Consider the following 15,128-nt stretch of genomic DNA (forward strand, 5'->3'; position numbering starts at 1 on the left):
CCCTTCATGCAGGAAAGGATGGGACACAGGAGGGTGCCAGACACTGTAAAGCTCTGCCCTGCTCAGAGCTGGTGATGAAAGAAGAGAGGCAGAGAGATATATCTACAGTGCTGTCCCTCCTCAAGGCCTCCTGTGGCCTGGGCTCACCCTCATTTGGCCCCAAGGTTCAGTTATGGTGGGAGCCAACGCGAGCTGGAGGTTTAGGAGGAAAGGGATAAATTCTTGCCTTGGCTGAACTCATCTGGCTCAACTTCAGATGAGACCCAGGCAGGAGAGCCAGCATCCCCATGTGACCTTTCTCGGGGTGTTATGTTGATGATTCTCCACGTCAAGCCTGGGGTACCACTAGGGCCGTCAGAGCCACAAGTTGGCTCAGCAGCAGGTGGAGGTCCTTTGTGTTGCACTCACCAGAGCCCCGGACGGGGCACATCTCTGGAGTCTGGCCAATGGCCCAGCAACGCCCCGAGTCACAGCAGCACTGCATCTTGGTGTACTGGCCAGGGAGGTCCCCAGCGCAGCGGCCCCCGATCAGAGCAGAGAAACACGTCCCAATCCGCTGGTCTGCAGAGAGGGAGAGGAGAAGGAGACGCGTTCACCATGTGTTATCACCATACTCTTGGTCAGGTCCTGAGTGGCCGTTCCCAATGGTGTCTCTTCCGGCTGTCCAATGTCCCAATCTGACCTCCTGTTCTGCCTCATCCTCCCAGATCATGAGGTTCTCCAGCACCTCCATCTGGAGCACAACAAGGCTGTAGGGCCAGGCTTTATTCCCCAGTATTAGATCTCACATTCCCATTTAGGCTCCTAAATACTATAAGCAGCCTGACCGAGAGCCAGAGACAGGCAGTAGGTGGGCAATGCCTCTCCATCGGATTCTCCACTGGGAGCTGCCTTTCTTGCCCTGCAGGAAGGACAAGCTGACCCAGCAGATTCTGGCTGAATTCACCGAGCAGAAAACAGATGAGATCCCCCACCTCATCCCATCTTTCCTCACCTTCCCAAAGTCTCCTCTCACAAGAGTTCCTGTGCTAATGAGAGATGTCAGGGATGGGTTCCCCCAGTGACCCAACACACCAGCTGGGAGAGGAGCAGGCTATGGGGAGGCGGTCTGCAGGAAACCACTACGAACACTTGACACTTCCACTACTGGACAGCCTGAGCCATCCCCTCAGCGGGGACAGATAAACTGCTCTGGTCTAAATATATTATTCAACAAAATTGCATCCTGGGGCCGAGATCTCCATTTTTCAAGTTCCTCCTCTGATGTTAGAGTCCGTCTTGCTTATTTGGATTACATTTGTGACCAAGGGTTGGCCATCAGCGCCAATATAACAGTACAACAGGTCCTTGAACTTGGCCACAAGGAATGGCAGTCTTCTCCTCTCTTGGGCTGTTGGACCCAGCATGATACATTTTCCTCTAAGTTCTGCCACTAAAAACACTTCCTTGTGATAAAAACAACCCAGCGCTGCCTGCTACTATTTTGAGGGTTCCCAGACAGTGAGCGGGCATTCCCCAGCCGGGCCTGCTCTAGGCTGAAGCCTTGGCTGCAACACTCCTTTCCCTTCTTCTCACTTGCTGCAGGACAGAGCCGGCAGAGCGAGGCGGTCAGCCGTCTCCTACACCACTTTGGTCAGGCTGGGCATCCAGTCGGTGATCCCTGATGCTGTGCTAAGCAAGGTCCTTTCCACAGCCATCGCTGCCTGGTGTGGTCCTGCACACCTCAGGCCTGGCAAGGACCTGCCTCTCCTTCCCATGGCAAATGTCCCACATCACAGGCTTCCCATGAGGAAGCATTCCCTGCCAGGTCCCAGCACCTCTCGCTAAACAAATGGAGCTGTTCTCAATTCCACATCCCTCCAGCCTGATCGCTCCCGTTCCCAGTGGATGCCTGTTTCAGGTCATGGGTTAGTTCCCACAGCCTGGACTGAGCTGGGAGAACGAGCCCTGGATGGTGGTCAAAGTCCGCGCACCCGGCCAAAGCCACAGACACCAAGCCTGGCAGCGGTGTTTGGTGTGTGTGGCTTCTGGACAAGGCCCAGGAGACTGAGGGTCCTTCACATGTCTAGCAGGCTCTGTCTGGCACCAAGTCCTCCAGGAAAACCTGGAATCTTCCACTCATTCATCTCCTGTCCTTGTTTCTCAAGTAAATTAATGAGGGGGAAAGTCTGGTCTGATTTGTCATCTGTGCCTCTCAACTGACATTAGCCAGCAGGCTGACACTTTCCTGAAATATAATTGAAATTAATTGCATGGAGCTGTTTGATCTGTGGGCTGTGGTTACTTTTCTTCTCTAATCACAGCTCAGTGACTTGCAGAGGACAGTGACCCCATTTAAAGCCAGGGTGACTAAACCAGCAGGTTTTTCTCCCGATATATCCTTTTCCGCCATTCTGCAGCACCGGGTTCAGCACAAACTATTCCGTTTTACAAAACTTTCGCCACCAAAGAGACTCGCAGAGAGACAGACAGACTCGGGGAAGGGAAACTGGAGCGAGGGGATGGAATGCAACACTGGATTAGCTCCTCATCCTAATGAAGTACGAGCCACACGGGTGTTTGGGTCATCCCAAGCCCTCGATGTCTGGCAAGTGGCAAGGGTGCAAGAGCAATGCCCACATCTTTGCAGGTTTCAGCGGCTTCTGGAGTGTAGAAGAGGGCCGTGTTTCCACAGCACATCGCCAGGTTGATGTTCCATGGCATCTCGTATTCCAGACAGCAGCTGCTCTCTGAAGAAGCCAGGGCACGATCGCGGGGACATTTGGAAAAGCTGCAGCTCAACCCCTCGATGGGAGTTCAGCTCAGTGAGGGCTTAGCACTGAGCTTAAATGATCTTCTGGATTTGAGGGTGGTAGTGCGGAATAAACCCTTTGGGCATCAGAGAGGACGGATCCCACCCGGCTCCTTCTGTTCTTCTGTGGGATGCTTGCTGTCCCAAAAGCTGTGAGATACGGTGACAGCCAGCCAGTTAACGGGCAAGGAGTGATTTGGAGAACACAACCTCCTTCCCCACAGCCAGCTATGTGCTGACAAGTTTGACAGGGTAGGGAGGTCACAGCAGTTTGTGTAAGGGAGGGAATGGTCCAGCCCTTGTTCATCTGGACAAACGTTTATTAAATTCAGCTGTCTTTGCTGCAGTTTGTAATAATCTCTCTCAGAAATGAAGGTCAGAACTAATTGAAAACTCATCTGGAGCTGCCTTGGGCAGAGAGAGGGGTGGATGGAAAGAACAGTGGGTCCCTGCAGTCCCTCTGTGACCTCCTGCAGGACCACCCACACGCTGGAGGTAGGAGCACAAAGCCGTTGTGGTTTTGTTCTGCCTTCCTCCACAGCTGTTAAGGGAACAGGTTCGCACAATAACCTCAGTAAATCAGAAATGCTGCAGGCGAGAAAGGAGGTAAAATTCCACATGAGATTAGGCAGCACGCAGAGGTGGGGGAAAGAGCCACAGGTTTGCCTGAGGTCTCCGATTCAGAGAAGCTGTGGATGCTTTAAGAGGTCCTGCCAGGAACCGTAGAGCAGGAGATTGAGTTTGGCCTCCCTTATGATTGTGGGACAGCTGGGCCTTCCTACTGGGGTCTGGCAGAGTCTGCACCCATCTACTGGGCCATGATGCCCCGAGGTGTGGGTCCTGATGCCCAGGAGAGGCCCCACACCAGGAGCTGCACCCTCTAAGTGACCATCCAGCATGGCTGATCTCTATCTTCCCTTTCAATGTGGGCATCTAACATCTGCTCTGCACCCACAAGGGATTTTGCAATTTTCACCCTGATGAAAACCAGGTTTGTTTCTTTGCTGGTGGGGTAGGGGTAGGGAGAGATGGAGGAACAGAAAGTGTGGAGAGAACTTTAAAGGGGATTTCTCTCACTTGTGTCTTGTACAGAAACTAAGAAGCTCAAGTGACCAAACCCAAAAGTGGTTGCAAAAGTCAGTTGGCTCTGACTACAAAGGACCTGAGAGTCCTTCTGGAGTGCTGTGTCCAGCTCTGAAGCCCCCAACATCAGAAGGACATGGACCTGTTGGAGTGGGGCCAGAGGAGGGCCATGAAGATGCTGTGGGGGCTGGAGCCCCTCTGCTGGGAGGACAGGCTGGGAGAGGTGGGGGGGTTCAGCCCGGAGAAGAGAAGGCTCCGCGGAGACCTTATTGAGGCCTTCCAGTCCCTAAAGGGGCTGCAGGAGAGCTGGGGAGGGACTTTTTACAAGGCCATGAAGTGACAGGATGAGGGGGAATGGCTTCAAACTGGAAAAGGGGAGATTTAGATGAGATCTGAGGAAGAACTTCTTGCCTGTGAGGGCAGTGAGCCCCTGGAGCAGGTTGCCCCGAGAAGCTGTGGCTGCCCCATCCCTGGAGGTGTTCAAGGCCAGGTTGGACGGGGCTTGGAGCAACCTGGGCGGGGGGGAGGTCTGCTTGGCACCATCCCCAGCTCCCTCAGTGCCTTGGGAGGTGTCGGGGTGTTCTGCTCAGGGTCCCTCCCCAGCTCCTTATCAATCTATTTTGAGCCTACGACTCTCACACCACTTCCCTTTTGTCATTTCTTGCCCTCATAAATATTATCTCCTCATATTTCCCTTTTCCTCTTGCTCTTTCCTCTCCTGGATAATGACCAAAGCGGGTAAAAAGGGTCCTCCGGGCAGGTGAGGTCCTCAGTAATACACTCACAACCTTCTCTGAGCCCAGGACTTTGCAGCGATAAGCACGATCTGGTCCTACCCGGAACTTTAGGCAGTAAATCTGCTGATGTTGCCCGAGGAGAGACAAGACCCAAATCTCCCAGAGTTTTGCTGCACTACCAGGGAAAAAGAGCAAAGAAAGCAATGCGCAGGAGTGCTGTCTTGCAGCAAACAAGGGAACACGATGTGCACGTCTGGAAACGCACCTGAAAGGCCATTTTTCTCATTTGAAAATTATTCTGTTAAGCTGTTCTTGCAAAGCAACCCATTGTACCAAAAAAAGGAAAAAAAAAAAAAAAAAAAAGCTCCCAGCCTGCTGGAGCAGATCCTTCTGCCGCCTGCAAAACACTGAGCCGGTCTTTTACAAGCATAAATGAATGAAACTGTTATGAACATGTGTGGAACTGGATTCTTTCTGTCAAGCACAGGTGGCTGAATCATTCAATAAATGTTCGTTTCAAACTATGACGGACTTTCTCCAGCTACGCGGCTGTTTGCATTTCACCGAGGAAGGCAGTGAAAGCAGCTAATGAGATTTGGGATCAAGTCAAGCTCGGTGTCGTGCTGTTTCAGCTGCAAAACTCCAGGAGATTATTCAAATGCAATAAAAAGGTGTTTACTTTACTCAAAAGGGAGGGGAAAGGGATGGGAATATATCAAGGCTGCCACCATAAAGTCACCACGTACCCAGAGCTGGTGCCCCATGATATATGAGACACTGCGGTCACTTCCAGTCTAAACACCGGAGAGGTGGCAGCGTGACAATCCCTTCTGCTCTCTCCTGACGCTGTTCGTGCTTTAAGGCCGGCCGCGTTATTTATTATTTTTCAATTTTACAAACTATTTATTTGATTTATTTCACAGGGTGTAAACTGTGAGCTTTAACTGCCACAAACTCTCCAAAGGAGCAGTAAAACCCCCTCAGACGCTAGAAGCGGGGTTTGCAAAATACGGATCCCGGGGCAACACCGCCCCGATGGTAACTCTGCGTTTTGCCAGAAAAAATATTGTCTGTCCCAAAATGTGACAGCACACTAGCAGCGTATATTAGCTCAGAGAAATGGCTACAGCATGATGTATTGAGTTCAGATGGAGTCATAGTCCACTGCAGCTAACTAAGCTTTGGACTATTTTTAAATTTGGGCTTTCTAATTTTATTTAGTTTTCATTTCTTGAAACACTTGGTTTCAAGGAAAGTGGAGAAATGTCCATATGACTCATCCGACAGCCGTCACACCCCTCCGGGCTTATGGCAGGCTCTGGGAAACGGGGTGGAAAAGAATTTCATTCTCATTAAAATCTATCAGATTCCCAAACAAGGTGACTCGTACGTTATACTTTACAAGGCTTTTCTTTCCGGAACTAGAACATGATTAATTTTTACTCTGGGTTCTGCGGATATAAAAGAATGTGGATATTATTTTTTTTTCCTGTATGAATTACCAGGACTTTCAAGAGAAAGCTGTACCTGACATTTTCCATAGCACTAACGATGATCTTTGCCTTTTCTGTTACAGTTCCTCTTTGCAAATCCTCGCATCCTTGCCTTTCGAAAGGCGAAGGAACTTTTGGATCAGTGAGACAAACCCCGGGATTCATTTCCACTGAAGTAAGTGCCCCTGCTGCGAGCAAGTAAACAGAGCGCTGATCTATTTATCACAGAAACTGTTGTCTGTTACAAAGAGAAATGGACCATCAAATATTTACAAGGCTTGGAAAGGAATTTTGATGTGTTAAACATGCAAGATTCACTCCAGGCTCTGTAATCTGGAGGCAGGAGAGCTCGTCAGTCCGGGGAAACTTGCCTGGAGTCAGGCGGGTTCTGGGAAGCTTTGAAATACGGTCACCTCGAGCCAAACTGAGCCAGGGAGGAGGGAACAGGTACGTTGGAGCCAGTGGAGCGGCACACACCAGCCCCACCAAGCCCTTCATGCAGTCTGCAGGATGGGGACTGCAGGAGTGGTGATTTCCACGTGAGCCGGGGAGTCGTTGTGTGGCCAGAATCGGGATGCTGTGGGAGGAAGGTGGGCTACGAGGTCATGCGCTTAGACGACAGCCTTGGAAAGCTGCAGGATCAGCGTTGGGGGAGGAACAGGGGGGTGCGGTGCCCCGGGCTGGGCTTGGGAAGCACCTCTACGGGGGGATCCGGACAACCAGCTCAGTGCAAAGCAACTCGCTCCCGAAAGGCTGAGTTCAACGAGATGAAGCCGATGGAGTCCACAGCCCTACTGATTATTAGCTTTGGGGCAGTAGAGTTTTATGAGCCGTTACCTGCGGCCTAAGCAGGAAGGAGGAGGAGATGATAAAAGACACCGTTTATTTGCATTGGTTATGCAAACACTGGGAGTAAACCTTTCCCCCTTCAGCTCTGCAAAGCAAGTGGATGAATGTCATGGTGGTGTTCCCCATCACTGGGTCTCTCTGCAAAGGTCTGCAAACCTTCCCTGGGACTTACACCCTCCACAACTGCACACTGTGCCTGCAGTTCAGTTGTAATGGGGGTACTGGTGCCTCCCTCCAGCTGACATCTACTGCAGGAGAAAAGGGGTAACGTCTGGGATTCTCCCACTCGCTGCTGCCGTTCTGCTTGTAGGAGCGCACAAGGATCCTTCTTCAAACAGACCACCATCCCAGCCAGACACTTTCCACCCCAGTCTGCCTCTTGGCGGCTCCAGCAACCCCTTGTCAAACACTTCAAGCACTGAGACACCTGCAGTCCAAGTTACGGAGATGGAGAAAGCCCTGGTCTGCAACAGCATCAAAACCTGTGCCCAGGACAGACCACGGTCGCCATGGCACATGCAAGCACGGCACATGGAAAAGAACATTTTCCAGCTATTGCAGAAACAATGTGCCCTTTGATTTGCAAATCTGGTGATCACCAGATAGTGCCTTGCAAATCACCAGATTTGGGTTTCAGAGTGTGATCTCTCCCTGTATTTGGGGTCCTGAGATCTCTTTAGTATCTTACCAATGCAGCGCGATCCATCAGGGCTGGTCATGAAACCGCGAGGACACGTGCACACGTAGCTGCCCGCTGTGTTGGTGCACTCGCCGCCATCACACACGCCTGGGATTGCGCCACACTCATCCACATCTAGAAAAGAACAAACCAACAATGACTATGTTTCCCTGAAACCCATCTCCTTTCCCATCTGCCGTGCGGATCCAGGCCCAGAGCTGGGATCACAGAGGACGGTAGCTGCTGTTACGGGTTGTCATGGGATGCTTGAGAGCACAAGCGGCCTCCCAGCAGCGGATCGGCACAGAAAACAAGAAAGATGAGTCCCCTGGATAGTGGCTTCAGGGAGTCCTCTGCTTATCTCTGCTGACAGCACAGCTCTTTGGGCAGGCTGATCTAAAACGTTGAGCTCCTCGGAGTACAAAGGAAGGGTCAGGACAGGAACGCGCCTGTGCGGGTGCAGGACTGGCTGGACAGCAGGTCCCTCCGCGTGACTGAACGCGAAGATGCAACATCAGAGACAACATCATGTTTTTAAAGAGCACCGGGCTCCTGCATTATTCACCGAATTTCTCCATAGAGGAAAGATTTGGTTCATTTTAAGACAAGTACATAGTGGCGGAAATGCCTCTGTACGATCAGCCAGGCAAGGGGGGTCTGGACATACCGCTCTGTGGGTTCAGCCCCTCAATCAGCAGTCCCTATTTTAGTGTGAACTGATTTGCACAGCAACACCACAACCATGCCATAGTTTGAACTATTTCTCTCCTCACAGGGAAGATTAGTGAGCCAGAGATATACTTTGAGTCCTTGGAGAGGTCACGCCTAATTATCCATTGGCAATCAAAGAAACCCCATCGCCGTCAGCAAGCCCTGCCACACGCTGCTTCTGCGGCAGCCAGCTTCCCCAGCCACCCGCTGCCATGTGCGTGACCGCGTAACGTCCCAGTGAGGTGCACCTCGCTGCGTTTAAGAGCATGGAAAATAAGGACAACGCAACAAGATTTCGTCAAGGCGCAACATCTGGACTCAGACATCAGAGGGACGGGACAGCCCCACTGCCCAGAGGTATGGTAATGACTGCAGAAGGGTTACAAAAGTACGGGAATTCTGAGGCAACCACCCCAGTGATGTAGCTCCTGTCATTTGAATTGACGATATGCTCTACAAACATCTGCCTGGTGTGGAGATACGGCAGACCCTCACCAAAATCTGCACACGGAGACTAACCCCATGGCCACGGTCCTGGATGCCCCTGAAACAGAGCATCTCTACTGGAAATCTCGCTCAGAGTTAGATTTTAATCCACGCTGGAAGAACCGAGCTGGAAAGATGAGATGCTACAGGGTTTGCTTGAGAACTGTAGAGTTCTCCAAACTTTCCAGGCCATTTTTATTACAACCTTGAGAAAATTCTTGAGTTAATTATTTCTTTGGCTCTTTTTATACTGAGTATTTAAAGAGCTTCATATCCTTGTGAAAGGTCTGGTTAACAACTGATGGGAAACCACACAGAAAGCCTGAAAGCTGCAGTTTAACGAAAGCCAAACTGTGACAGAAAAGGGTGAGAACAGAGCAGAAAATTCAACAAGTACCTATACAGATGGTACAGAGAGAGACAGCCTATAAATTCTGTGTGCAGCTGTCACTTGGGATCTGAAACTTGAGAAAGCAAAGGGAACAGAGTGGCAAATCAGTGATTTTGAAAATGGCAATCTGTTGTCCACAAATTTTGACCAAAATTGTCAATATAATTAAACGTATAGGGCCCAGCCGTGCTTGTGGGGCACCTGACTCTGAGGACTTGTCTGAGAACAGGGTTGTAGGGGTTTTTTCTGCCAACTGAAACCTGTTTCAGAAGAAATGGAATTAGATACAACCGCTAAATAATCCACCCAAAACAGTTGGTTGGTGGTCATGGTTCAGGTGGTGGTAAAAGACAGAAGGAATATTTGCCCTAGAGTTTTTACAGCGGCAAACAAAAATGTGTCTTGGCAATTGGCAAAATAAATTCTTTCTGTTAAGCTACTTTATTTATTGTCTTTTAAATCTATCATTCTGTTGTGAATGGATGAGGGGATTTTTATATGCAATTCAGATGCTGCCTGGGGCTGGCAGGAAAGTAATGAGAAGGAACTGGTCAAAGTCTGCTCCTTCGAGGGGGTTTTTCTGATGTGAACAGCCTCCCACAGCCTGACGGCATTAGCATGTGTGGTGGTTAGAGTTGCCGCAGGGCAAAGACTAATCTGCAAAAAAAAAGAAAGGCAGAACAGCACAGACCTCTCATCTGGGAGCGGGAATGGAGGATGCTCCCACTCTGGAGGCATTCCAAACCTGCCTGGATGCCGTCCTGTGCAACTGCTGTAGGTGACCCTTCTCTGGCAGGGGGTTGGACTGGATGAGCTCCAGAGGTTCCTTCCCACCCTGACCAGTCTGGGATTCTGTGAAGAGCTCATCTAGCAGAGTTCAGCGATGAAGGCAGCATACACACGTCGGAAAGAGTTCCCTGAACCCACCTCATCAGGCCAAGGAAGGGACCAGAAGAAATCTGTGCTGGGAGCCAGAAGACCTGGCTGTGATGATGGATATGAGCCACAGTAAGAAATGGGCAAGAAATTTTTGTAAGGAATAGGTGTGGGCTACCCAGAGGGGTGGTGAGCTGTGTTCTGTCCAGGGTGAAATTGAGAAAAATTTGAGTTTGGAAGGAAATCGTGAGACCCCATCTGTGTCCAGCTCTGGAGTCCCCAACATCAGAAGGACATGGACCTGTTGGAGAGTGTCCAGAGGAGGCCACAAAGATGCTGCAAGGGCTGGAGCCCCTCTGCTGGGAGGACAGGCTGGGAGAGTTGGGGGGGTTCAGCCTGGAGACAAGAAGGCTCCGCGGAGACCTCAGAGCCCCTTCCAGTGCCTAAAGGGGCTGCAGGAGAGCTGGGGAGGGACTCCAGATCAGGGAGGGGAGCGATGGGATGAGGGGGAACAGGTTTAATCTGAAAGAGGAAAGATTTAGATTAGATATTAGGAAGAAATTCTTTTCTCCGAGGGTAGTGAGCCCCTGGCGCAGGTTGCCCCGAGAAGCTGTGGCTGCCCCGTCCCTGGAGGTGTTCAAGGCCGGGTTGGACGGGGCTTGGACCAGCCTGGGCTGGGGGGAGGTGTCCCTGCCCAGGGCAGGGGGGTGGAACTGGATCTTTAAGGTGCCTTCCAACCCAACCATTCTGTGATTCTAGATGTCTGACTGCAATCTCACAGTGCCATGCAGTGGCTAGCGATGCTAGTGCAGCCCTGAAGCTGTATGGGAGAAACACTGAGCAGAAGCAGGTAGGTGATGTTACCTCTTAACCAGGATCATTCCTGGATGCCACAGCTCCATGCGGTGCCAGCTCTTACAACAGGGGTTATCAGAATGGAGGGGTTCAGAGTCCAGGGGGACGACTCGGGGCCTGGACAAACCCACCTGACCTTAAGGGAGTAGCAAGACTTAATTACATTTATCCAAGAGACTGTGAGGATGTGATGGGATCATAGAAAAGAGACACACAAAGATGATGTTGAGAGCACAGTGCAAAAAGAGAAGACGAAAACTGAAGCTTAGACATTATAAATTCAAGCCGGAATGAAGCAGACAGATTTTCACCAATGGTAAATAACCTTTGGCCTACATACCCAGGGATAGGATTAGTTCTCCAAGGCCTGGGATGGATTCAACTCGCCCAGCAATGTGAAAGGATTCCCTAGCACAGGCACAAATCCAAGGGAGGACAAGGGGGCATGACATCTGGCTGCACAGAGGTGACTCTCACGGAGTAAGCATTGTGCTCGATCCTCCAGAAACATCCTCACAAACTTCATCCTTCTCTCTAAAATTAGAGAGGCTGCCAGGAGCCTTCTGCCGTTGCGTCCCAGGCACCATGACCCCACTATGCCAGCCTTGGCTGTGGGTTGGGATAGCCACAGACATCTCATAATGACAGTTAATTTGCATCACCACAAAGCCCCCACCTTGTTCTGAGGGCAACGAGGTATAAGAGGGTCTATACTGTTTGACCCGTAGAGGAAAAGACTGCAGAAATCATCTGGGCAGTGGTGCACGTTGAGCTGTGGTCAGATGTGTGAGGTGGTTACGGAGCAGGCATCTCCATCAGAGTTTTTCTAGATGCCATTTACACTCAGCAGAAAGAGATAATCTCATCCAGGCAGCAATTCATCTCATCTGAAGGGAAATGTCTAAACAGAGCTGAAGAGTTGTGCCCTGACAGTGATGATTTTTCCCTGCAAAGTGAGACATGGTGAAATTCATCCCACTCAGCTCAGCGATAGACACTGACATTCTATGTGTTTAAGTAAGATGAGCCGAGCTGCCTTTTGAAGCCAGACTTATGGTATGGACAGAGACCTCCCATGGGTGCTTCATGTGGTCAAAGCAATAATAACCTTCCGCCTCTCCTCCTTGCCCACACAACCTGTAACAAACACAACTATCTTCTGTTTTACTTTGGCCGCAACCCTGAGTCCGGAGGAACCACGTGAAACCTCCATTTCAACACGCACAAAATTAAGCCCAAGTGCATAGGGCAGGTTTACACTCATATATCAAGAGGGGAAGAAGCATTCCTCTTTGCCTTCTTAGGAACTCTAAAACGAATCTTTCAGCTAGCCAAAGATTTCAGCCGCCTTTTGCAAGCAGCGGAGATATCGCCTCTGTCCTTGCAGTGCTCCTTTAGCTCTTTGATGCTCAGAGCCCCTGCAAAAGACAGACGAGAGTCGAAACCTTGAAAGGCAGCAATGCAAATCTACAGAAAACACTTCCCCCACCTGGGCCCCTGCAGCGAAAGAGATTTTATCACTACAGCCTACCCTGTCATTTAATTACAGGCCTGTGTTTGGTTACAATTTGCAGAACACTGGAAGGGAAAGAGCTTTATGAAGCAAAGGCTGGTCGTACTATTAGAAATAACAGCTTAAAACTTCTGCGTACCTCCCCTGAAGTTTGCTGTACCAGAGATCTGGAGCCCAGCTGACAGGCGGCATCTTATTAGATCAATACCTATGACATAGCGTCAGTCATCCAAGAAAAAGCCTACGTGTTTGTGGGGGCAGCAACCACATTCCATTCTTAAGGAAAAACAGAGTTAATTCAAAAGGTTAAATCGAACTGCAACTTTCTTCCCCCTCTTGAAAATCCTAGCTCGGATGAGAGCAGTGTCAGCGACCCAAAAAGCAGAAAAAAAAGCGCCAGAGTTTCTCAAGCCTCCTCGCACATCCTGTACTTTGAGAAACTGAGCTCTGGGCTTTGTTGTTGTTTCAGTTCTTCCCCACCACATTCTTTATTTGCTCTTTGTAAAGTGTCTCATAGTTTTGATTCATTCAGAGCCGAAGCCCACGGAGAGCCTGACACGGTGGGATGGATATGTACACCTCTCATTAACACCCAGCTGCCAGCTCCGGGCAGGGCACCCTTCCAACTCCAACCTGGCTACTTCAGGACTTTTCCAACCCTCTGTTAAAAAGCAAAGCAATATTCTGTGCACTCTGCTCTTCAGACAATGGCAGAATTCAATGCAAACGTTGATTTTGGACCCGGTCTCCAGCTCGCTGGGTTGGAGTTGGCCTCATCCTTAAGGCTGAAATTGCTGGAAGCCAAAGGCTACAGAGCTTCAGAAAGAGAGTTGCAGACTGCAAAGCCCATCCAAGTCGGGTGCCCACAGACATGTTGAAACCCCAACCTTTCCGTCTGCTAAAAAAAACAGGACTTGATGGAGAAAACATCTCTGTGTCACGTAGCAGAGGTCATGCCTCATCAGCCCTCTCCCGTGCAGCGCACGGGACTCTCAGACTTTCCCTTCCAGAAAGCACAAAGAAACCACAGAGGAGAGTAATGGAACCCTCCAAACCACACCAAATCCATGGAAATGAGCTCTTAATGGATCCAAACAATGAGCTCTTCTGTAGACATTTTGTAAGAAAATTGAAAACATGCTAATAAAATGGCTATCGTGTTCCATTCGTGAGGAAAGGGGGCCAGCCTACCCGCTCGGCTCATGGAAAACGCAGGAAAGCTCCCTCCAATTCAGAAGCATGAATGAGAGTCAACAGAGTAAAAACCAGCTTTGTCTTCATTAGCTAGTTTGGAAATTTGTGCGGTGGTGACAAGAGACTAGCCCATAGGGACGTAAGTAGCATCTTACCTGTCAGCCTACAAACGCTAAATAAAGGGGCGAGTAGGAGGTGAGATCTGTAATTAAAGGATTTGTTCTCCCTTGGCAGAATCTCCTCCTGGAGATGCCAAAGGCCATCAAGAAGGATCTGCCCTGGATGGATTTGAACAGAGCACAAAGCATGAAGCGCCTTTCACTCCTTCACCTGGTGTTTCTCTGTGTACTTTTTTGTATCTTGTATGTTATCGTTCTGGAACAATTTTGGATGCGAGGCACTTACTCCTTTTGGGGCATTGGAAAGCATCCGGGGTGAGGCACTGGCAGTACGTACCCCACCGATAACAGAGCTGCCCTAGCACTTTGTTACGCAGCAGAGGAAGGGCTATTAAGAAAAGAAGTTAAATTATTGGCGAGGAACCACTAAAATTACGGAAGGAAAAGCTTTATTCAGTCAGCGATTCCACCCTTAAGAACATGCCACGGAATGGCTCCCTTAAGTGTAATTTTTATGGTCGCTTCCAGGATAATTTAAAAATGTCACTCTGCGTAACAACCCCCCACTTCCCTACGGTTTATCGAGAAAGGTCTTTGTAGCAGGAAGATGTGTCTGATTTCAGCTTTGATGTTTCCTTTCTTCATTTTGCACCAGTTTTGCCAGGAGTGCTTTCTCGCGCCCTCCTCCATGACGCTTTTCTGCCAGCAGCGTTAGGAATTCAGCCGGATGTAAGCGTGCCCTTCTCGCAGCGCTCGCACACTTCTTCCCCTGCAAACCTCATCAGATCCTGCTCGTTTCCAGTTTCCCCATAAGGTAGGCACAGTATCACGTCAATGTAGCCCTAAACGGGCAACATCTGCCCTCCTTGCTCATCTTTTCATACAAACGATGCAATAAACGCAACCCTCTGGCACTCGCAAAGCTGGCCTCGGCCCGGCGCTGGTTGAGAGTGGCCTGCCCCTTCCCCACCCTCAATCTGACCCCCTCTGCCGCCGTGTTTCTGCCTCCATCTTTCAGAAAGCGAGCAGGCAACTCTGTGCCAGCGATTTCTCATTATATGTTGCACAGCCCCAAGCTCAGGAACTCCCGATCCCTCGAGCTCCCTCAGAATACAATGAACAAAAGCATAAAATAAGCCACTATTTGAAAGTATCACATTCATTAGAGACGAGCTGCAGAAATAACTCTGGAACTGAGCAACCCTGAACTTGGAGAACATTTGGGTTCAAATCCAAACTTGATGTCGTGTGCGCGTTTTCACGTTTTGCAGATAGAGAAAGGATACAATTTTCCTTCTGGGGTTGACCAAAATTCATCCAGTGGATCCAGCTGCAGCCCCCTCACGTGCTT

The 15,128-nt window shown here is 50.0% G+C and overlaps 1 protein-coding gene across 1 annotated transcript in view; it reads right to left on the minus strand.

Moving 5' to 3' along the window:
- Positions 1 to 15,128, minus strand: part of FBN3 (fibrillin 3) — a gene marked incomplete at both ends in the record, with an annotated part of 112,747 nt that overhangs the window by 45,831 nt on the left and 51,788 nt on the right. Inside the window, 2 exons of the mRNA XM_082495420.1 lie at positions 409 to 561; positions 7,642 to 7,767. Of these exons, the coding sequence (XP_082351546.1) occupies positions 409 to 561; positions 7,642 to 7,767 (279 nt within the window). The remainder of the gene's footprint in view (positions 1 to 408; positions 562 to 7,641; positions 7,768 to 15,128) is intronic.

The sequence above is a fragment of the Vanellus vanellus genome, assembly GCF_965231255.1.
Source record: "Vanellus vanellus genome assembly, chromosome: 25".
In the NCBI taxonomy this organism is placed as follows: Eukaryota; Metazoa; Chordata; class Aves; order Charadriiformes; family Charadriidae; genus Vanellus; species Vanellus vanellus.